This window comes from Rhinolophus sinicus, chromosome 14 (assembly GCF_057876585.1).
Source record: "Rhinolophus sinicus isolate RSI-liver-muscle chromosome 14, RSI-T2T, whole genome shotgun sequence".
NCBI classification, from domain to species: Eukaryota; Metazoa; Chordata; class Mammalia; order Chiroptera; family Rhinolophidae; genus Rhinolophus; species Rhinolophus sinicus.
The window spans coordinates 131,992,381-132,017,887 of record NC_142514.1 but is presented as its reverse complement, the minus strand read 5'-3'; the positions used below and the strand labels follow the sequence as shown (position 1 = coordinate 132,017,887).

The window sequence follows — 25,507 nt, the reverse complement described above, 5'->3', positions numbered from 1 at the left end:
TAAAGATCGGTTTTGATAAAAGGAAGATTGCAACACTGGGAACCAAAAACAAGAAGGAGGGTGGCTAAGGGATGAGAGGATTTGGTCTGGGAGGAGTGGAGATGAGGCACCAAAAACACCCCAAGTGTCCATTTGCTGAGTGTGAATCCTGTTCTATATAAGGCCAACACAGGATTCTTGCCAAACCTGACTAGCTACTGAAGGTTACATAGAAGGACTTCTTGTTGTCAGACAAGAAATGGCTTCAGGGTATGTCACAGCATCAGCATCATACAGGGCAAGATGCTTTCTGAAAATTCACATCGCATCCCACCATCTTTCCCCTAAAAACAGTCTTGTGTCCCCATGATCGCTCCCTCTCCTGGCAAAAGAAGCCCAGTCAAAACAAACAAAAATAACCACCAATTAAAAGCTCTAAATGAATCTGTCTCCTTCATCCCAGTATGTCCACACCTACAGTAGAGTATCACTGTTGCTGACCTGATGCACCTTGTGTATGACTCACAATAGTGCCACAGTCATTTTCATCTGGGTTTCTTGGTGCTTGAATGTGTCACTTAAGTCATAATCCTTACCTCTTAGCATGAAAGTCACATATTTCTAGAAGGGCAAGTGTACCTCATCTAAGTCTCAGCTAGAGGATAAAAGCAGATAAGGCGTGAGGAGGTGAAAAAAGAATAACAGGAGGAATAAAGACGCTTGTCATTCTCACTCTCCTCTGGAAAGAGAGGAGTCATGAGCCAGGAAATTAGGAGCTTGAGTTCTGGTCCCGACCTTGGTGTGGCCTTGAGAAACCTCTTGCCTGTTTCTAGCCTCAGATAGTCTCCCCCTATGGGAACTAGAGAGTTGGACATTATAATACGTTAGATATTTGGCAACTTTAATTTTCATGTGCACCCCCCCTTTTTTCCCCTCAAATTGAGAATGTCCCCAAAGTTAAAACTAGGAGAACACTGTAAGGCAGCTCACCACAGAGACATGTGTTTTGCTGACATGCAAGGCCAGGTCATGATAATGATATCTGCTCTGCAAAAGCACTATCTAAACAAGGCTTGACCTTTGAGAGCTGTGGATCTCTTCCATGCTGAGGGTTATGGTATTGATGTAGTGTTTAGTTTTCCCTTGTGCCCAAATCTCTTGTTAGCACAGATATATTTGGACACACACACACACACACACACACACACACACACACACACACAGAGTGATCTAGTGCTCCTATTACATTGTAACTTGTAGCACATTCAACCCAATTAAATATGGCATGAATTACACAATGAAATTGGTAAGAGGGGATGAAACCACGATCACCAGCCTTTGTCTTTTTCTTACCTCAACACAATGCGAATTTATGTTTTGGTTAGTGAGATGAGCTTTAATTTTATTCATAATCACCAATATTTATTAAGAGTAAAGGCTATTCAATCCTATGACATAGCCCTATGAGTTAGGTATTCTTTTCCTCATTTGAAGTTGAGAAAACTGATGTTTGAAAAGGTTAAGTTTCTTGTCCAAGATCAACCAGTTAAAAGTGGTTGATCCTGACCCCTGATTGCCCACAAAAGCCTCTGCTGCTTCCACTGCTTTGTACAACTATGGAGAGAGAAAAAGATAATCACTTGGCTTATGTCTACTAGTACAAAAATGATTGATCCTGGAGAGCATGGGTCACTCGGTGAAAATGAAGCCCTATTCCTCGGGTCATAGTCAGAGAAGGAACTTTAAGAAATCATTATTCGTTAAACATAGGTTGCTTAGGAGATTGCTTCATAATCATACAATGGAAAAGACCTAGGAACTACCGTTAGGAGTCTTGTAGTGAGCAGGGGAGAGAAACTCTTAAGTACTAAACAAGGAGTACACATGTGTGCATGTGTGTAAGAGAGCGTACAGCTGCCTGGGCTCTGGACTTAATCCTGTGATCTATGAAGTAAGGAAGTGGCATGAGGAGACACTGCCCCAAAACATACTTTGCACATGTGCGACTCTTTCTGAAAGTCTGTCGTTAAGAAATGCATTTCTTTGCATCTAGAAGGGTGTTTGGACTCTTGGTGTCTATTTCCAATTGGAGCGTGCTCTCACTTCTTCCTTTGTTTCTCTGTTGGGGTCTGTGCTCTGCCTTTTACACCACTGACTGCATCTCCTTGAAGGCACATGAGAGGTTCACAGGAAATGTTTGTTCAATGAATGATGAATGGAGAATTATCAATTGATTTTTGGTATGGGGGGAGGAGGGAAGAGGTTCTAAAATATAGGGAGGAGCAGATGGGATATAGGGAGTGTGAAGAGAAAGAGAACTAACCCCTACTGAGTACCGAGTGTTTGTTAAGCATTGTGTTAGAATATTTACATATCTTGAAAAACTAAATTCTTAAAACAATCTTATGAAATAGATATCAATTCCTACTTTATAGATAAAAGAAACAGAGGATCAGAGGGGTTCAGTTAACAGCTCATGGTGATACAGCTAGCAAGAGCAGTAGTTAAATAAGGTAGAAATAAATCAAAAGGCGATTTTCTCTACATTATACCAGGCTGCTATACCAAGGAGAGGGACTTGAAGATAAGCGAGGATTTCAAGGGTACAAAAAAGGCATCATAAGGGGAGAGATGTTTACACATTTTAACATCTTGCAACATTGACAATGGAAGTGCAATGTCCTATCAAAGTGCATAATTAATGCTTGACCACAGGCGAATTCTCCATTTGCAAACTGAGTAGGCTGTGAAAAGCGCTGTGAAAAGCACAGCTCGTTGATTTATTGATGACAGCCATTCTGACTGGAGGGAGGTGGTATCTCCTTGTGGTTTTTATTTGCATTTCTCTAATGATTAGTGAAGTTGAGCATTTTTTCATATGTCTGTTGGCCATCTGTATGTCCTCCTTAGAAAAACGTCTCTTCATGTCATCTGCCCATTTTTAAATTGGATTGTTTGTTTTTTTGGGGTGGAGTTGACTGAGATTTTTATAAATATGAAAAAAAAAAAAAAAAGGCACGGCTCTCTTGTATGCTTCCATACTCTTCCAGACCTGTGCTGAAAAGGACATTTCCCAACTCTTGAAACCAGCCCACGTGAGCAGGGAACTTCTTGTCTGAAGAGGGTGCTCTTTCCCTTCGAGTTTGGTAGTCACTTGATAAAAATCACTGAAACTACATCTGAATAGTGCTACGAATTTTACACAAACCAGCTGCTTGTTCTTTTGTTCTGAAATTACATAGACATGAGATCGGTGAACTATGGCAATTTTCAACATTCTGTCACCCTTACTATACTCTGCGTCTCAAAGGCAGGAATTGGACTTTTTTCTTCTTGATTTTCTCAAACGTCTCACCTGAGTGCTTGGCATGTACCGGACATTCAGAAAATGCTTAGATAAGTAAGAGGTTAATAATCAATCAAATCAATGACCGAGTGAGTGAATGAATGATGGTGCTTGTCTCCTCCACAATTCTCCTTGAATAGTCTAATTTTCCATCTGACAAGCAGGCACATCTACCAACTGTCATCCATCAGTTAGTAAAAGTTGCTGACTGACATCTTAAAAGCGTATTTCAGTGGCGTAAACATTTACCAGGACTGGAAATCAGCAGAGAGATTAAATAAAGGATAAAGACCACTGGCTGCTTTCTGGTAATAGAGGGACATCTGGCCTGTGGCATCAGATATGGATGTGCTCTTTCTTTAAACTCTCTTATAATTGGCCAGAAGAAGGAAGTAAACAGAAATCCTAATGGAATTTAAAGGTCTCTGAGGGATTAGCAATACATGCAGAGAAAAACACCAGATTCAGTTTAGACGTATAAAGATGGATGTATCGAGATGAATAATCTAATGAAGGCTGACCGAAAGCAATCCTCATGATTCCCTGCTCTCCACAGCCATACCACCTCCCAAGTCACAGCCAAGGAAGGTAAAAATAAAAATCATTCCTTATAAAAGGTTCAGTTCAAGGTCAAATGCAATGTCCAGTAAATATTCATCAGATGAGAATAAGGCTGTTTCTTGTCATCTGATGGATGAGCAACAAGAAAACTCTCTGACCACAACTTCTGTCTAGACTCATTTTTTGTGAATAACAAAGACAGGAGCGAGAAAGACCTCCTCAGTCCATCAGACGGAAAGACGTGGTTGGAATGTCTCCTACATTTCTGCTGAGGCAGGATGGCCTGCTGATGAGAGTATGGGGTTGGGAGACAGGCATCAGGGTTGCACAAGGCTCCTCCCCTTCTTAGAGACAGGGTCTTGGGAAGCCACTTAACCTTCTAACAGGTCTGTAAACAAGATAAATGATTCTTACCCAGGCTCCCTTACAAAATTGTTATTGGGATCACATGGAATAATATCCATGCGATGCCTTTGTAAATCGTGATGCACTGTACAAACATAAGCCTAATATATTCAGGGTGAACAGCAAAAAGGAGAAGAATAAAAAAGGAAATGAATGGAGAATATAGAGTAAAACAGCAGAAAGAGAAGGAGGAAGTTTATGGAGAGAGGGGAGGAGAGAAGAAAAAGATAGAAAATAAGAGGGGCCAGGCAAAGGAGTTGGGAGAGAAGGGGGAAGTAGGAAACAGCAGTGGCAAGGGAGGATTTCAGAGTTCTGCCACATAGGCAGAGAACAACCAAACAAACACATCAAACAATAAACATATGGAACAGCAGAGCTGCTTAGAGCTGGGATTTAGAAAATTACATCTATGCAGAGACCACACAGTTCTGATAAGCATCTGGAAGACACCATCAGATGGCCTTTCCAGAGGACAGAGAGTCAACCATGAGTAAGCCTCCTCATTATAAATGTTTAAATGCCAAGCGCTACTTAATTCATGTTGTTCTAGTGTGTGCTCAGCTCAGAAATACACTCAGACAGATTTGAAATCCTTGCTTGTGCAACCACTGATGACGGCCCTTTCTCATTGCCTAGTTAACCCTACTCATTGTTCGGAGATTTCCCTGATCTCCCTGACCTCCTTCACAAGGTCAGATTCTGTATTATAAGCTCTCAGGGAAGCACAGGCCACCTTTTCACAGAATTTGGCCCAGTAAGAGATTTACGTTTGTTTGTGTGATTATTTGATTAATGTCTGCTTCTTCCCACCAGAATGAGGGCTGGGTTAGGGTCTGCATTAGGGTTAGGGTCTGACTAATCATCATATTTCCAGTTGAATTTATTGATTGATCACCAAGGGGCCGAAGTCAGCAAGGACAGCCCTCATACTAGAAAGATACTAGAAAAAGGGCAGTATTCAAAGAGGGATAATGGTACAAACATGTAAAGGAGGTTGGTGCTAGGACTACAATTAGGAGGTTTGTAATTGATAAATCTTTCTGACAGTTTGAGTAACTAAATCCTGTCATGGGACTATGTTTCCTGTATTCATTTTTACTAGCCTCAATTTATGACTGAATGCTTTTGATATTTCTGTTTGGATCATTCACTTTATTAACTAGCTCTTCAATGCCAGCTCAGTCGACCCCATGGGTAATAGTATTATCATTAACATTAATAATTATGAGTGTTCACTGAGAGGGGCCACTTTCTAGTTGAATGTTCTACAGAATGCTGTTTCTTGTATGTTTAATTATATAATAGTGAGGAGGAAGTTTACTCACAATTTACTTTGAGTCTTGTATTAAACCAATTTATTAAAATATAAAAGGGTTTTCAGGGAAGTTATGCAAGGTGATGATAAGTAATTATGTATGTTGGCATTGAATTGCGCACAGGAAATAAGGAGTGTTTATATTAAAAAAAAACCGTAAACAAAATTCCCTAGTGAAATCTGTGGTATCTATCCCTCAAAGATAAATTCCAGCTGCGTGACATTGAGCAGCCTCAGTGTGCGAGGCCACCATACAGGGAAGCCCAGCAGCTCTGGATAATCAGACTCCTGACCTGTCCCTTTCGGGTTTCTTCCAATTCTCGCAAGGTAAAACAGATGCCAATGGTGCGGAAATTTTATTCTTCCACGTCTTTTAATTCGGCACATTTGAAAGTTAGTGAAATCACATTAGGTGGTCATTCTACTTTTATTAACTAACATTCTTACATGAAACTGGATTTTTGACAATGACTTTATAGTGACAAAAACCTCCTAAACCTCCCAGAAATCATATTGAGCTCCACATTATATTTCAATGCCTTACGGTGCCCTCCATGTTGACCAACCTGTAATAACAAAACACATATAATGTTGAGGAGGCAGGTGAAGGTGGTGATTTAGAAATGTGAGTTGAAGTCCCAGTTCTACCACTATTGGCTGTGTGACCTGAGGCACTTCTCTAAACCTCAGTGTCTTCATCTATAAAGTGGGATAATATGCCCATATACAGAAATAATAATTGTCATCAGAACCAACTGAGAACCATATAAAGCACTTACAAAATATCAGCTACTATTAAATATGCAATAATTAATGTTATATTTTTAGCATTTGAATACAGAAAATACCCTGTGTGAACTTTACAGTCTGTGTCTTTGAATTACCTGCTGTCATGATGCAGTGCTCTGTATTCTTTATTTTATGTCTTTCCTACTTTCTACTATTTAAATAATCCTTTGTTCTGTGGACTAATAATGATAGAAGTTCATAAAAGTCTTTACCTAGAAAAACATAAATCTAGATTCTCAATGCCATCTCACCAAATGTTTTTCGCTATTTTACTCGAAATTCCAATTTGAAAACTTCTATCTGTCCTATACAAGAAATTGGACATTACTTCAACAGCAGATGGCGTGAGAAATCCAGGCCCTGAGAGATAATTAGAATCTCATGTGTGGTAGCCCTTAAATATTCCCTAACTCTGCAGCCTCAGCATTTTTTTTGAACACTGATAAATTTTGGGCAATCTTTAAAGTTTGCTGTAATGACATCTTTTATATTTTCAGCTCTACACATGTAAGGAAGAAAGATTACAAGGCCTGGGAAATGATGTCTTATAGAATAAGGAAATAGAAAAAGGAAGCAGTAGACCAGTAGAAATGGAGCTAAGAAAAATGAGCTGACAGTTCAACCAGAAGCAGAGGTGTAGACTGCAGGGACACAGGAGAAATGGAAAGCAAATACATGATGGCGAACTGGGGGAAACAGAACTGGGGTTATCTGCTGCTCTGATCATTCCTTAAGAGTCCCCTGAGGTTTAAGCTCTAAGGTCTGTCTCCCACCTCCCAGGATGGAGGAGGGGTTTGTAACCACCTTTAGTTCTTCCAAGCAGCTAGGATGCTTCAGCACAGTAGGAGGTGACACATTTGAACCTAGGTCTCTGGGATTCTCACCCAGAGCTACATGAGAGGCTGGTTTATCTTTATTGGACTATAAACCACAAGCAAATATGTTTTTTGGGGGGATAGAGGGTAGGGGGAGATTTAATTTCTTTCAAGCATTTCTAAAAATCATCTAGTTGCTTGTCTCCTTAATTTTCCTCTATTCTCCCTAAATAAACCCTTCAGCTGGCAGGAAAGTGAAATAAAGAAGAAGATGACAACTATATATATATTATTTTAATATATTCTAAAGATACACAAAAATCCTTTCCATTTAACCCAGCTTGTCCCTCTGTTTCGGAGAAGTCACTTAAGTTTCTGTGGTTAACAAATAGCCACCACAATCTTGAGAAATGAGAACAAAGTGGGAGGTGTCACAATACCTGACATCAAATCATACTACAAGGCGATAATAATCAAAGCATCATGGTACTGGCATAAAAACGGACACTTAGATCAATGGAACAGAACAGAGAGTCCAGAAATAAATCCATGCCTATATGGTCATTTAATCTATGACAATGGAAGCAACAATTTGCAGTGGAGTAAAGACAGTCTATTAAATAAATGATACTGGAAAAACTGTACAGATACATGCACAAAAAGAAGCTGGATCACCTCCTTATGCCATATATGAGAATAAATTCAAAATGGATTAAAGACTTGAATGTAAGATCCGAAACCATAAAACTCCTAGGAGAAAATATAGGATGTAAATTTGCAGACATTACCCTTAGTAATGTTTTTACTGATATATCCCTTCGAGCAAGGGAAATAAAATAAAAAATAAACACGAGATTACATCAAACTAAAAGGGTTTTTCACAGCAAGGAAACCATCAATAAAACTAAAAAGCATCCTACTGAATGGGAGTAGATATATCAGATGTGTCAATGACACATCTGATAAAGAATTAATATCCAAAATTTATAAAAACTCATTCAACTTAACACCAAAAAAATAAACAACCCAATTAAAAAAATGGGCAGAGGATATGAACAGACATTTTTCTAAAGAGGACATACAGATGGCAAACAGACACGTGAAAAAATGCTCAACCTCACTAACCATCAGAGAAATGCAAATAAAAACCACAATGAGATACCACCTCACGCCAGTCAAAATGGCTGTCATCAATAAATCAACAAACAACAAGTGCTGGTGAGCATGTGGAGAAAAGGGATCACTCGTGCACTATTGGTGGGATTGCAGATTGGTGCAGCCTCTATGAAAAACAGTATGGAGGTATCTCATAAAACTGGAAATGGAACTACCTTATGACACAATAATTCCACTCTTAGGTATCTAGCCAGAGAAATCCAAAACGCTAATTCGAAAAATTATATGCACCCCTATGTTTATCGCAGTGCTATTCACAATAGCTAAAACATGGAAACAACCGAAATGTCCACTGGTAGATGACTGGATTAAGAACTGTGGTACATTTATACAATGGAATATTACTCCGCCATAAAGAAGAATGAAATCTTACCATTTGCAGCAATATGGATGGACCTAGAGAACATTATACTAAGTGAAATAGGTCAGATGGAGAAAGACAAATACCATATGATCTTACTTATATGTGGAATCTAAAGACCAGAATAAATGAGCAAACTAAACAAATATTCTCAGAGATATACGTAAAGAAAAAACTGAAGGTTGCTAGATGGGAGGGGGGTGAGAATAAGAGAGAAGGTGAAGGGATTAGAAAGCACAAATTGGTAGCCACAATATTGTCACGGGATACTGACAGTTTGGGGAATATAATCAATAATGTTTTAAAGATTTTATAGGGTGTCAGATGGGTACTTGTCCTATTAGGGAGATCACCTCATGGGCTGTGTAGATGCCTGACCACTGCGCTGTACACCTGAAGCTGAAGCTGAATAATATTGATTGTCAACTATGATTTAACATATATATATAGTCATGGGATATGGAGTACAACATAGGGAATACAGTCAATGGCATTGTAACAACTATATACAATGTCAGAGGGGTAGTAGATTGGGGTAGTAGATCACTTTGCGAGGGGTGTAAATGTCTAACTATTACATTTTTTTGTACACCTGAAACTAATAAAGTAATTCTTTCAGTGATTAACTAAGGCTCAGACTTTTGACCAGTGACCCAAGCAACTAACAACCTGAATAAAACTTTGTTTCCAAGTCTGAGAGTACTTCAGTGTATTTCTCAATATTCCAGGGCCCCTCAGTTACTCTGGGAAACAATGCTTGGCACTGCTTTTGCGTGGCAAGGTAAGGAAGTGTGTTGAAGTTGAGCATTCACACGGATTACAAATCCAGAGAGATGGTTGGGTCTGCTAGTGTGTGGTTAGCGATGACTCACGCCAACGAGCTGCTCCTGAGGGCCCGCTGTCTAGGTCCCAGTGGTCCCTGGGCTCCATGTCTGGAGATGTTCCTATAAGTCCAGAAGCCAAACTTTTAAATCTTTAAAACTGACAAACCTATAAAATGTTAGAGTTGGAAGGAATCTAAGACACTTTATTTAACTCAGCTTCCTAACTTTGTATATGAGGTAACTGAGATTTGCTAAAAAAAAATAAAATAATAATTACACAGTAGGAGGTGACAGATTTGAACCCAGGTCTCTTGATTCTTGGGGTCAATAATGCTTCCAGTTTTGATAGTGACTGTATTTTGGAACCAAAAATATAAGCACTTATACTAAGAAGACTAAGTATTAAGTCAGCACCATCCCAGGATACATGGTAGCTGTTAAAAAGCTTCTCTCATCAAGGCAAGAGGAATTGGGTAGAGAATACGAGAGCCAATGGTTCCAGTTGGGGTCCTGTTTCCAGAATGTTCTGTGGAAAGAACACCTGTTCAGGCCCAACATGGGAACACCAGAGGCTCCCTGGCCCCAACGGTGCCATGGTCTCAAGAGCCTGGATAGGTCTTAGAGTGTGGAGAGGGGTCTATGTGTCAAACAGAGTTTCATGGCTATGCCTATAGAGACAAGCCTGTCCCACCAAGAAAGAATGACAAATGATATCACCATAGACGAGTTAACCTGAGAGAATGGGTTGTCTTTGATGCATTTGTTTATAGACAGGACAACTTTTTGGTTCTCCTTTGGATACTCACAGACTACTGGATTTGGGAGAGATTTTTGGTTAGAGTTAATTACACAAATCATCCATCCCTTAAATAATTCCCTCTATACTATTCTTGAACATGGCCATCTAGTTTCTTAAGTGCTACTCATAAAGGGTGGTCAACACCTTCCAGGGAAGTTATTTCATTGATGTGAAAAAGCTAGTTACTAGAAAATTCAGCCTTTGTGTTGTTGCTAAAATGATCTTCTAAGGTAAAACAAAGTGTATACATTCTCCTGGATGAAAAAAAGCTGTTTGAGTAGCGAAATATACTTGTTAGTTTTTGCAGTGTAAGCCAACTCCTTCTAGATTTTTGCACATGATTTTCTTTTCTTTCCTTTTTTTTAAAAATTTTATTTTTTTAACCTCTGCCTTCTTCCAAATACATTCCTCAAAACTTAATTTGTGACATCTCCTGTAAGAATCCTACCTGGCTTCCCAGAGTCAATGATTTTTAACCATTTCAGTTTTAAGTCTAGTGGTTACCTCCATGTTGCTAAAAATATGCTTTTACTAGAGTATTTCTTTAATTTCTATTTTGTTCCCAGAATTACCTCTGTTTCCTTGAGAATCATTTCTTTTTTTCTGTGAATATGTGTTTTAATCTTATTTCTGTCATTTCGTGGGTTTTGTTAAAATCTTTGCTGACCCACGGCTATCTGCTCATATTTAAGAATGAAGTAGTAGAAATGCTGCAGGGGATGTTGTAGATAAGAGTACTGAAAGGCTGCAGGTTAGGTGAGCACACCTGAAACTGTCCCTGTTACTGACACACTGTGAAGGGCTTTGCTGCGTGGGCAACACGCAAACTAGCTTTCCTGGGTTCCTCAGAAGAAATTGTATTTCATTAGAGCAGAGCCTTCATTTCCTGCTTGGTAGATAAGTACTTGTAAGTACGTGGCTGGCAGCGGTTCTGTATGCAGGGGTGTGTATCCTGAGTGGGGGCCTCTGCAGTCCTATTCTCAGACTCTGCTCTCAATTCCATCTGTTGTCACTATTCTGAAGTCTCTGCGTTTCCTGGGTTCTGCTAGGCAGATCCGCTTCCGTCTGAGCCGGAGGCTCCTCCTTACAAGGCTGCTGCAGTGTGGCGGGACTTTTTGTGGGTGACCTCCCTGGAAACATAGCTCTAGGAGATGACATTCACATAGACAGACTGCAACGTGAAAGTCCCCCCTGGAGTCATATAGCCCACGGCCCTGCCCCTGCAGATGATGGAAGGCTGGAACGCCTTTGTTCTGTGCCATCAATCTATACTTTTAGACGTATACAATCTATACATCTAATCTACCTGCTGCCTGTAATCCAGAAGTGCAATGAAGTCTTTTCATTTTGGATGTCCTCTCCCATTTCTAGTTTGTTCCCAGAATTACTGCTGTTTCCTTGAGGATAGTTTATGGGATGGTCCCTTTTTTAATTTTATTAGCTCCTTTTTAACGGGGTGTCAGGAGGAAAAGGAGATGAAGGAGTGGGCCAGACCCATCAACTTGAACCTGAAGCAAGGAGCTCACTGCTAATGGGGATGTTTCTGCATTGCTATGTCTGGCATACTTATAGATGATTCAGATATCAATTTAAAAAACAAACAAACAAACAGCAGTAACATTAGGTAGACGCTCAATTAGACAGTTCTGTTGTCTCCCTGGATCAAATTAACTGGAAATCTGAAAGATTTCTACTTATTTTATGTCAAGCAAATAGCAACTTAGGTGAAAAACATGAACACGGGGCCTTTTAAAGTACATTCATTTAAAAAACAAATCTGACGTAGTTGCTTTTCACAAAAGCATTAGAAAAGAGAGTTTGGAAATAATAAAATTTCCAATTTCAGCTGATTGCCTTCCTATACTCAATAGTCTAACACCTTAATGGAAAACCTGTTAAAGACCCTTTGGAATATGCAAAGTGAAAAACAACTTTCTCACTATGCATTCAGTGCCAATGGTTATATGCCACATTCTCCTATCTTATGGTCAGCTGCACACATATAGCATGGACTTTAGTGTTCTGGGCTTCGTAGAGAATTACTGAAATATTCCCTTCTAAATATTTGAGGAATGCAAAATTATTTCTACTTCAAATATTTTATTTTACATCCAGAACTGTTTTACATAAATAAATACAAATGTGTGTATTTAACAAGCGTTCAAAGTGGATCTTCAAACTAATCGAGGTTATAAAAGTAAAATTTTTGTTTGTTTTCTTAGAACACTTGGACTAAGTATACATTTAACTAGTACTTGCTGAGCTTCCAACATGCACCTGCTACTTTTACAGAAAGTTGGTGAGTCCTGTGCTATTATCCCTTTTGGCTGAGGAGGAAACCCATGCTTAGAGGGGGAAGGTCGCAGTAACAACAGACGGCAGAGAACCAGAATTTGAAACCAGTTCTCTGATTCTAGAGTCAGTTTTCTTTCATGATTGCAGGGAACAGAATATTTTTCTGAGTGCATTATTCACTAAATAGAGGCAAACTACTTTATATCAGTTGAAACAATGGACACAGCTGATAATACTTTTGTTTTGTTTCGTTTTTTAGAGAAGCAGTCACTCCTGTGTTTTGAAGCCAGGTTAAGGCCTTCACATTTTGGGCTTCATTTTAGCAATGAATTAGAATTACTGATTGTGTTTATCACAGAGGTCATTTCATTCAACCGGAAAACAACGCAAAATGCTTAAAGAATGCTTACTGGCAAACTGCTAATACACTTTGGTGAATAAGAAGAAAGAACAGGTTTGGAAATAGCTTTAGAAGGAAATGCCATTATTTAGTATAGCTAGAGGAAGTCTTACTGCTAATGACCAAAATATGGAATGACAGCTCCTCAGCCAACAGAGATCTTCATAGGGAACAAGAAAGGTGAGGTAGAGACCAGTGGAAGCTCAGCCCCCAGCCCTTCACCTCTACCACAAACAACACCTCAGACACTTAGCATGCAAGTGGACCTCCAGAGCCATCCCAAATGATGGGCTATTAATTCTGTTTAACGACTTCTAGGCTTAGAGTCAGTTGTAGTTCTTTATCATTTTTTACCCTGGGAAGTTCTTCACTATGTCTAACTTAGCATGAATGTGGTTTATGAATGTGGTGACAAGCTCAATAAAGCCTTTTCATGCCACATTATAGGGGATGGAGTTGTACAGTGGAGTCAAATTTGATTTCAAACATAAGATGTACTACTTTCTGTGTAAGTGGTCTGGGAAATTATTTAATCTCTTTGTGTATCAAAATTTAGAAAACAGAAGGCCTGTTTTCATAAAACTATTTTGGAAATAAAATCTGATAGATTAATGGATGTATGGCTGACTGGCTGGCCTGACAGGTGTATGGAAAGGTGGATAGATAGATAGATAGATAGATAGATAGATAGATAGATAGATAGATCCATCTAGCCTGCCATCTATAAGCACTCAATAAATGTTAGTTTCTTTTCTCTCCCCTTGAAGGAAGATCCATGAATTTATACTATACTTACTTCCAACAAGCTGCACATTTTGAATATGATCTCATTGAGCACATCATGACGCTCCCTTCCCTGTCAATATAGAATCTTAACCTTGTCAGTGTTTTCTTAATAGAATGCTGTCCATCCCTTTGTTAACTCTGGATGTCCTTTCCTTGGCTCTTTCCACGTACCTGGTGTGACATGCAGAATTCAAACCTGATCACAGTCCTTCGGAGGATGTGACCAGCAACTGAGTTTTGTGGAAAAGTTTTTCTAAAGTAGGCACTTTCCTGAAAGAGGAAACTGAGGGGAGTGGTATGGAGAGTGCGGTTGCAAGGCTGCACCCACTTGTAACGCAGGTGCTGACTCATGAACATTCATTCTCAAGTTCAATTGGAGAAGGTCCACAGGCTGGAGAGACTATTTCCTCTTGTGCGTTTAAGTGGTCTCTTTGTCTTGAACATTCTAAGATACGTATACACATCCAAAATTAAAGAGCATTTCTTATTCTGGTCCTCGGTTCTTTGTTTTGGAGCCGAAGATAAGTTGATATGTAGAAAAGGCTTAGATTATTCTTTGGTGTGTTTAATAAGCATTTAAATATAATCTTGGTAATTGAAATATTTTTATATAAGTATTAGCAAGGCAATGAAGCAGACTCAAACAAGGTCTGGATTGCTTTCACAAATGATTATTACCCGTGAGTACAGGAATATGGCTCTCCAAAGTATAGTGAAGACACCAGTCCTTGACGGTTATAACAAATCCTTTCTTAATATAAATGAGAAATTCTCCTGCCTGATAAATTAAGTATATATTTTGTATAAGAACAGCAACAACTACTGTAACAAACACATATATAATGTCACTACTTTTATAAAAAATAATATATATGAATTTAGTTCTTGAAAAAAAAAATAATCCTGTTGAGAAATATTATTAGCATCACCATTTTACAGATGAGGAAACCGAGACACAAAGAAACCAAGTAACTTGCTGTCACACAGCTACTGAGTTCCTGAGTGTGGATTTAAATTTGGTAAGTCAGCTTGGATCCATGATCTAGACCACCTTGTATATTATAGAACAAAATGCTATGATGTATTGATTGAGAATTGTGTCTTTTTTTTTTAATGGACTAGAACAAATGTTACAACGGAGATAGTGTGCTATTGAGAAATTAGTTACTAATTCTCCAGAGCTAAGTTCATGTTTAGCCTACTACCTCTATCTCTCTGTTTTGTTGTTGTTGTTATTTGTTTGTTTTCTTTGTTACTAGAGGAACTAAAGTGGTTTGATGTTCTTTATCATCCAAAAGAGAAGAGAATTAGCAGGAAAAGGAAGTATCCTTTTGGGGGGAGTGCTGTGTTCATGGAGAGGTCATATTCCTTTCACTTACCTTCCCATGAGTTTGGGGACATTCAAGGGGTTTCCTTAGCTGAAGGCAAGAAAGGGCACTCCATGAAAAGTATTTATAAAATTTATGCTGTTCCATGAAGGAAAGACTAATACCTCCCTCCCAGGTGGATGTCCACTGGGCCATGGAGTGTGCTGACTTGCCCTGTTGCTCCTGAGGTTGGGAAACAACCCAATGGAGAGAAGAGGGGAAGGTCAGCCAGGGAGAGAGGAGGTAAGGACTATCCCTGAGGGGCAGGAAAGAAGGATGCTGCTGCTCATGCCTGCCAGCCTCACATGAGAAGCTTCTGAGGACAGATGAGAAAGGGGACTATGAGCTTGTGAAGGGTTGTTGCGTGGGCAAAGTGGTGAGCGCATCAGAAGGCTACAGAGTGCTAACACTAAGAGTGATGGGGAGAGAGAGTTGAGTCTCCCAGGGCACCACATGGCTGAAGGAGTGATTTGAGTCTCATAGCATCAGTGCATATTTGGTTCTTTACCGACCCAGGCTACATTCCTAGAGATAGCCAGCGGAAAGGAGACAGCCACAGCAGAATGGTAAGGAAATGCCATTTCCCACTTCCTTATTTATGCCGAATACAACCAAAGGATAAGTCTAAGAGAAAGAAAGATCTAGAGGGTGGTATGAGAAAGACAGACTGCAGATCACACCTCTATCAACTCCAGAATCCTTTGGGTGAACCCAAGTCTTAATTATGTTGGAAGGAGGGACAGAGGCGTGAATAAAACATAAGATTTTAAACTGGAGATGACTAATAAATAATAAAGTTAGAGGTTTGACTTGAAATGTCATTAAGAAAGCTTAATTGGGAAATAGGGCTAAACAAAGTATAGTTGGTAATAGATATTGGAAAAATAAAATAATTTGATTTTTATACATTAACCAATTAAAAGTTCTCAATTAAACCAGTTGCAACTATAAGGCAAGTGGAGGGAAATATTACCCCCTTTGACCTAACCTCTCCGGCTTTTATCTGATTGGGGAATTTAGAAATACAAAATACTAAGTCCTCTCATATAAGTCTGCCCAGCCAACATCTCCATTCTCATATCCACTGCCTCACACACCCTGTGCCTCAACACTGAATTACTCAATGGCCTTTCACAGCACATGCTTGCTCATGTGGTCATGTTTACGCGTATGCTCTTTCTTCTGGTCAGATTCCTCTTCCTTCCGATATCTGTCAGGCAAATGTCTCTGGATGCTTCAGTTCTCAGCTCAAAAGTTATATCATCTCTGAAAGCATCCTGATCCCCCTCCCCCTCCCTCTCTGATACCCATTCTCAGACAGGTTTCCTTCCTGAATCCTCCATTAATCCCTTATATGTATATCCTGTGTGACGCTTATGCTGTATACAAGTACGTGCACTTATTTCTGTCACTCCCCCACTAGACAATGAGCTCTCTGAAGGGAAAGAAGAAATGTTATTTGATTTGTTAAATCTACTACATAGCACAGTGTTTGGCATACAACATAAGTTTCATAGATATTTGCTGAGAGAGAGAGAGAGAGAGAGAGAGAGAGAGAGAGAGAGAGAGAGAGAGAGAGAGAGAGAGAGAGAACGGGAGGGAGAGAAGGAAAGAAAGGAGAACCTTTTTTTATGATCAAAATGATGAGGCTGCACAGTTTAGTTTAGAGAAGGCTCCTATCTTACCCTTCCAGTGAGATGGCTTGTTGCAGAGTCACTGAAGGCTGGCGGGTTGCAGTGCTGTGTTGGGAATGACTGTAAGAAAAGAAAGAAAAACAACTATAGATCATTTATGTAAAATGTCTTCAAACATGATAATCAGTCCTGTTGTCAAGAAAAGAACCAATCTTGAAAGAAATAGGTAGAGATTAAATCACTGTACTTTGGCGATAAGTAGAATCATTCCCCAAATACAACATTCAACCAGATAAGGGGCTACTATTTCAACATAATTTGATTTCAATATGTATTAGTCAAAAGTAAGCTTTAAATGACAGGTAGACATAAAAGAAACAAACATATTTGGAAAAGGTAATTTTTCTCCCCCTTGGAATAAGACAACATAGAGCATCAAAATAAATTTCATTATGATGCAATGTATTATTTTTTTTAATGCAGAATATTTTTTCCAAACAAAAATTTAAAAACAGTGAATTTGCAAATTGGAGTAGTATTTAACTAGTATAAATTTATTAGTTCAAATTTGTAACACTTGTACAATTAATCATGAACAATTCAGCTTATTGGATGAACACAAAAACTTGAAAAATGGGATTTCTAGTTGCATATCAACCTTAAGTTAATGCAATTAATTCATATTTTGTTTTGGTTGCATGGTAACAAGAAAGGATTGATTTACAGATAAGTGGTTGCAATAAAAATGCTAATATCTAACATTTATTGAGCATTTGTATTTATTGAGCACTTTTCTAAGTCTATATGTTTACATCTTTTATATTTTACAACCCTGTGAAGTATGTACTGTCCCATTTAACAGAGAGGTTTAGAAACTTACCCAAAGTCATGTGGTAAATACCCGCGCTTGCAATGCCATCGAGATTTCTGTGATTCTAGAGCAATTATTCTTAACCATCGTATCAGACTCGTACTACCTCCCAAATGGTAACAATTTTTCAGGTTTGTAAGAATTTACAATCTCAGAGTGCTCTTTAGTTAGAAAGAGATAAAGGGACATTTTCATCTGAGATATGCACAATGACAATCCAACCACAAGGAGGAATTCATGGTGGGTTTTCTATGTGTTACCATGTAAGATAAAACATATTTCAGTGTGTAATTTTAATGTGCAGTATTAGTTTAATACTTTAGCTGTAATATTAGTTGCATATACAAGCAGTATATGAAGGTGTGTATACAAAGATATATGTATAAAGAGAAACTCGAGTCAAATGTTTGCAGAGCACTACGCTCCTTTGCACAGCTCTAGGATTTCTCAATATATACTCTGAAAACACTGACTGACATTGTCACAGAAGGTCAATCAGTAGACTGCAGATTTAAATTTATAATTTGGTCATTAGGGGTGAGAAGAGGTAGCTCCCCGTGAATAGTATTTACTTGTGACATGGATGGCATTTATTTGAGGTTGAGGGAGCGGAATTTGGGGTCTGCAGCTAAACCCCAGAGAATGATCTTCCAGTCAAGCATTGTGTCCTTTGTTTTCTGGCATCCCTCACAGTGGCAGCACCACACATGGTCACTGGACATGTTTTGATTGACCAGTTGAAAAGTAGCATAACATTCAGGAGTTAGACCATGCAGCCAGACTGCCTGAGTTCAAAATCTAGCTCTACCACATATCCCAATGGGACACTGAACAAGTTACTTAAAGCTCTCTGTGTGTCAGCTTCTAATCTGTAAGACTAGCATATAGTAGTACCTTCCTCATAGGGCTGTTATGATAATTCAGTGAGTGAGGTGTTTTGAACAATACCTGTTTAATTGTAATAAAAGCTACATAGGGTTTGTTAAGTAAGTAAACTAATACGATTTAGCAGTGTATACTTTGAGATGTTTGGTATTAAATAAAAATTATTACTTAGGTCATTTCAGTTAGCCATATAGTCAGTGACACAAGGTGCATATTTCTGAGTGTAACATAACTTTGGTGATTAACATGAAATTCAAATATATTTTCTATTGCAAAAACATTAAAAAATGACAATCAAAATAAGAGAAAAAAATTCACCCATAATTCCATGACCTTGTTTCAGGCTTTACAGAATGATCTAATTTAATTCTTGCAGTTGGCTGTAAGATAGATATGAGTATCCCCATTTCATGTATAAGAAAACAAAACACATAGAACATAAATAACTTGCCAGAAATCAACAGCTTGCAAATATGGAGCCAGAATTAAAACTAAAGCCTGTCTTGTTGCCAATTGTGTGTACTTTCCACTCTATGACTTTCTGTATGCCCACATGTGTTTCACATAGTTTTATACATACACAGAATATATATAACTATATATGCTGCATTTTCCCTGCTTACATTATAATTTAAGCAATTCTGATAGGGTTTCCATAATTGTTATTTTGGTGTTATATAACATTATTTTCTATGAAGATATAATTTATTTAAACTTGCTTTAATGGTTGGATATTGGGTTATTTCCATTGTTTTGACATTATAAACAATGTTGCAATGAACATGTTCATATCAATTACTTTTCCTTATTTGACAATTTCCTTTGAATGTACACTCCCTACCAAAAAAAAAATGCATAGGTTCTTGATTTCTGTTATTAAGTACTTTTCAAAAGCTTTATATCATTTTATTGCCTTAAAATGTTTTTAAATATACATATACACCCCCCCATATATATATGTATATGTATGTACATATGTATATGTATGCATATATATATATATATATATATATATATATATATATATATACCAGTTTCACTACAATCTTACAAGTACTGACATAATTTTTAAAAAATTGATAATTCAATTGGTACAAATAATACTACAGATATATGAGTATTTCTTTGTTTATTAGTGAGACGGATCATTTTTTCCTACGTGCTAATCTGCTAACTGCATTTCTTTCATTTAAACTGTTTAATCCTTTCCTTTATCATTTATCTTCCACTAGTTTAGAAAGTACCAACAGTTCTTCACCAGTAAAGATCAACGACAATCACTAAGATTAATGAGTAACTGGAATCCCTCATAACTTCCTCACCATTACCCTAGCACAGATAATTGAAACAAGGAAATACTCAGTAATCTCACCTTACTTATCACTACCTTAAACTACTTTATTATTCTCCCTTCAATTATTCTAATAATGTCCCTTTTAAAGTTTTAGTGACACTATTAAAGGCAAAAGGTACCACGAAGTGCTCAGAGAATTTGACTCATGAAAAGTCAGCCAGTTTCTCCAACATGTAAGTGTGGAACAAACAGAGACTTTTATAACATATAATTACCCTTTTACTCTACTAAGACAACTACAGTGAACTATCTGACAGTCAAGACCTTTGGATGCAGGGGGATTTTTGTTATTTCATCACAGTTCCATTTAAGTAGTATCTGCATTGGGGGTACTTGCAGTGGTTATTAGGAGCTACCTGACAGTGACAATAACTGGTACTAAACAGATTCCATTATTTCCATATCACTGGCTACATGGACAGCATGTTGCTAGTTCTACCATGACTAAGAAATTGTAGGTAACCACTGCTTGGCTCTTCTACCTCCTCAGGTAGAGAGGCCAATCAGATAGAATTATGAGAACTGCAATGGGAAGAATCAAGGGAGGAAGACACAGCTAAAACTTAAAGCTTCAACATTGGAGCGCTAAGTACTCAGAATGTTCTTTGTCTTAAAAACAAAAACAAAAAACCCACAACTCTTCTATGAAGCATACTATTGACATGCCTCCTGACCTCCCCAGCACAGCTGACATGCTGCTCTGTACCCGAAATCATCTTTTGCACACATGTATAATAGCAGCCAGGGCTAAGAATCACCACCTTTTCTTTATATGCCTGTTTTTCCTATTAAGTCATGTGTGCTTTAAAGCAAGGAGTAGGGCTTATTCATCTCCACATTCTCAGTTCTGGGATGGCCCACAGAAGATGCTTCATAGGCATCCTTTTGAATGATGAATACCATGGAGATAGTTCCATCTATCTGTAAGGCTCCATGCCTGATTTCTTTTAAACTTTGTAGCAACATTGAGAACTAGCTATTATGTCCATTTTTAGGGAAATTAAATTAAGGCTCCAGGTCTCACAGGGAGTAGGTAGCAAGAGTAGAAGAACCCAGGTTTTTCAGCTCCAAAATTTGTTCTTTTGAGACAAACCGTGTTGCCTTTCAGAAAGGTGAAATCAAAGCTGTGATTAGTCCATGTAGAGGACCCAACACACTCGATTAGGAAATGCTGAACTCTCACTAAAAACCACGGATAGTGGTTTTTTGTTTTTTTTTTGCATAAAATACCACCCTTTAGTTTCACTATGTATGTCAAACTTGCATGTCAGTGGCTTTTGAAGATCTTTTTTTTTTTAAATGAAGATCATGTTATAGAGAGATTTCTCTGTCCTATCCATACCACCTCATTAGTGAGCCCTGGACATTTGAGTATTTAAGTGACAATGAATGGTGGGTGAGTCGAATGAGAATGAGGAAGGCTCAGCATCATGTCATAGCACTGACACTGGAGAAGACGTCCCTGTCACCCAGTAGAAAACCAACTCTGTACTTAGGTAGCTAGGCTGATGTGTCAAATCAGATAACCGTGGAGATAAATCTTGCTAAGACTTTTTAAGACTCAGAGAGAGGTAACAGCCCTATTGCCTTTCTAAATCATGCTGTCATTGAATAACATTGATCCAGAGAATAGTAGAGTATTTTTCCCAACAATTCTCTGATTTCCCAAGTGAAAGACTCCCTAGCTGTTGCCTAAGAAAATGACATTTGAATGGTGCTGAAACATGCATGCCTGTTGCTGTGTTAAATTAATTTTTTTGAGCATCTGAATTTAAATTGTTTTATTACACATGAAACACAAAGGTCCTAACTGGTAGTAATAAGTTGATTTTTAATTTTCTCTTTCTCTTAAAGCAATGAGAGGCAGGATAAGGGGTCTTTCCAAAATGTTGTAATGTTAAAACTGTTATCTTAATGAAGAGCACTAAAAAAGGTTTGTCTGTGTCTCTGATGAAAAAACTGGTGACAATAAACTTATTTAAGATGCCTTGTAAAGTCCCATCCATCACTAAAATACATCCTGATGTGTTCTCAATATTCTATTTCGTTCTTCACTCACATTTCTGAAGAACTCGCATCTCTCCTTGTCATATTTAACTCCTCACCTTTCTCTTGAATACCTGTATCCACAATTTATCTGCTCTCTTAATATTTATTTTCTTCTCTTTTTCTGTCTACTTTCCCTCTCTTCAAGTACGTGCATTAAATTGTGACTATTCTTAAAATGAAGAGTATGTCTTCTTGGATATCCAACTAGTACCGCAAATGCAACATAACCAAAATATCATCACCTTTCTCCATGAAGCTGGATATTTCTCCTGTTGTTTCATTGATACTTAACATGAGTTGTGTTATATGATTATTTATGTGTTCTGTTTATATCCAGCAAATGTTAATTGGTCACTTACTACACACCAGGGATTATGTTAGATACTTGGGATGACTCTTTGATTGCTTCATAGTGTAGTAATCAATAAATGCTTGATAATAAAGAAGATGGTGAAATCAAACAAACCATATGGTACCTTTTCATATGGGGAATATTTTTCAATCAATCTCTAGGTATATTTGATAGACAAACCATCTAAGGTGGATCTGGAAGGATGTATATGTATTTTAAATGGTGGAGAAGGACAAGAAGACTTTCTGAGATGCTACAAGAGTATGAGGATCAAGGTCATGGAGGGTGAAAAGTATGTGCTATTCTGTAAGAATTGGAGTGTTTGGCTTGGCCAGAGCAGGGCCAGGAATGAGGTCAGGAAGCTAACTAGGGGTAGATCATGTGGGGCAATGAATACCATGTCAAGAGTTCTGGACCTTATCTTGGGGGCAATAGTGAGGTCTCCAAGGTTGCTAAATGGGAGAGGGGAGGAGGATCAGGATGGTAACTTCTATGACTCAGAATGGTAAATCTGAAAATACGCTGGACAATAGAAGAAAGAGGAGGAAATCTACAGGCAGGGGGACTAATGGGAAGCCATAATGATGGAGAAAATTAATAAATGCCTAAACTTGGATAATGGCAGCGAGTAGGAAAAGGGTATACACTGAACACACTTGGAGGTAAAATATATAAAAATCAATAAGAAGAGGTTTCAGAGAGGGCACTTTGCTCTCCTGAATTGATTCTAGTGATCTGGATGGGGGGACATTTCTTCTGAAAGTTAAAAATCCCCTAGATAGAAGGAACATGCTCTTCCCAAGGTATAGGGATAATAGTGTTCTCTTCTAGAACTTCCAAACAAGTCTTTAAAAATAGACTGACTTTGGTGTTAGAAGGTGGGTGGTGATGAGGAAAAATGAACTGAGTTCTATCATTGACTGAGAGGATGACTACACTGTTAACAGAACCAAATAGTACATGTGTGTATAGGAAAGTACACGTGTAGATAGAAAAGTATAATTGAGTTTGGTTTTATACAAGATTAGCTTGATGTGCCTGCTATATATGTGGGAAATATAATGTACAGAGGAGCAGCTATAACTATTGACAAGTTCTTCCTTTGCTTGGTGTAACTCCTGTCTGTCCTTAGCATACCCACTGAATGACAGATATTCCTTCTGTCTATGTGTTCAGTGCCATTGAATTGACTCTAACTCCTGGTGACCCTATGAATTAGTAAGGTCCATAATGTCCTGTCTTCAACAGCCCTGCTCAGATCCTGTAGACACATGTCTATGGCTTCTTTTATGGAGTTTATCCATCTCATATTTGGCCTTCCTCTTTTCCTGTTTTGCAACTTATTCCTTAAATAAACATTCCCAACACTTCTTGTTATTTCTTTATGAGATAGTTTCAAAATTCCTACCTATCTTTTTCTGTATACTCTTAATTTCTTTCTTTCCTTTTTTTTTATTTTTTTTTTTATTATTACTTACATTGCAGAACCTTGAAATGATTTCAGAGTTCTAGATATGTCAAATCAGGGCTAAGTACCATGCGATGATGACTTTCCTCTATTTGGATTCTATACTATTCCCAGAGCAGCCAAAGATAACATGGACTTTTAACATGAGCTGAATTGAATTATTAAGTTTAGTGTCAACCTAACCTCTCATATATTTTTGACATCAAATGGTTCAAAATCAAATATATTATGTACTTGAACAGTGGGTTTTTGGAAACTCAACATAGTTATTAATATCCACCCTTCTCAAATTTAATGCTATTGATTTTGATTTAGTTGTATAATTTGTTAAGCTAACATTAGATCACCAACTCAATAAATGTTTATTGAGCATTTAAGATATGCTAGCCATTATAAAATTGCACTCTTTTATCTAGTATGTATCATCTTCAAATATAGTAAGATGCCTTTTACATTTTCATGCAAGTTATTAATTACAATAATAGACAAGGACCACTAACTGTAGCAAATCATCACAGATCATACTCAAGTTTAATAGTCCACAAGTTTCACTCTTGAGCATTCTTAATCAGCATCTTTTTACAGCTTAACGAGTCCTCTCCATCCCCTCAGTGACAAGCTGACTGATGCCCACAGGAAGTAGAGTGCTCATGGCCTATTTATTTCCATTCCTTCCATGGACTTGTATGCTAAGAATCAGTTGTAATTGTTCTCAAATCCGTTTATTTATATTTTATTCACTTTCATAATCATGTAATTTAATTAAATGTTACAAAAATGAAATATGAGTGAGTAAAAAAATTGTTTATATGAAGAGTAAATTAACTGATCTAGAAAACTTAACAAATTTTTGTTGTTAAAAATATTGCTGAGGATTAGATCAAAATGGCGGCATGAGGTGAGCCTCTGTAAATCTCCCCTGGAATTTCCAACAAATTGAAAAACTATAACTCCAATAATGACTCCCTGCACAGCAAACAGGCAAGACAAAGAAACTCACTACTGAATTCACCTAAATGTGGGCGAATTGCGCGAGTGGGGGAGGAGGGAAGGGAGAAGTGCAGAAACAGAGCCATGGGGGGGCAGGGCGCAGACCTAGCTCAGTGCTCTGAGCTCGCTGCATCCCGGAACTACCGCAGCTATGGGAGAGGGAAGAACTCGGACTGCTAGGGCTCCGTTTATGGCCCACAGGGCTGAGGGGACAGCATATAACATGGCTGAATCCAATGCTCATGGCAGAGACCTGGGAGCAAAGACTGAGGGAAGAAGGCTGAAAACGGTGGTTTAAGCCCTCACTGCCAAGCAGAGAATGAAAGTCTTAGGCACTGAGACTAGCCGCTCCCCTCCCTACCTCCCAGAGCTCTCCCCGCCCCCACCTGCCCAGTGCTAGAAGCAGAGGAGCAGCACTGTCAGATCAAAAGAACAGAATATTTGAAGTTCTGAGAACTGTGGTCCCCAGACACAGATTCGCAGCCCAATTAGTTCCGACAAAGGGGAGAGAGCTTTGGAAGAAGGGCCAGCTGTGGTGGTGGTCGCTGCCATTGCTCTGGGCCACCTCTCACAACTCACACCACCCCTGTCTCCACCTATCTGGGCAGATCTGTGCAGGAGTAAACAGAACTGCTGAAACACACGGGCTCTGAACCTGGTGCAGGAAGAGCTTTGGAACTTCAGAA

At 38.4% G+C, this 25,507-nt stretch overlaps 1 protein-coding gene across 27 annotated transcripts in view; it reads right to left on the bottom strand.

Moving 5' to 3' along the window:
* Positions 1-25,507, bottom strand: part of DLG2 (discs large MAGUK scaffold protein 2) — a 1,894,072-nt gene that overhangs the window by 364,538 nt on the left and 1,504,027 nt on the right. For all 27 annotated transcript variants that reach the window (XM_088791538.1, XM_088791536.1, XM_074335659.2 and 24 more), the window contains one exon: positions 16,904-16,972. In XM_088791538.1, coding sequence (XP_088647664.1) covers positions 16,904-16,972 — 69 coding nt within the window. The remainder of the gene's footprint in view (positions 1-16,903; positions 16,973-25,507) is intronic.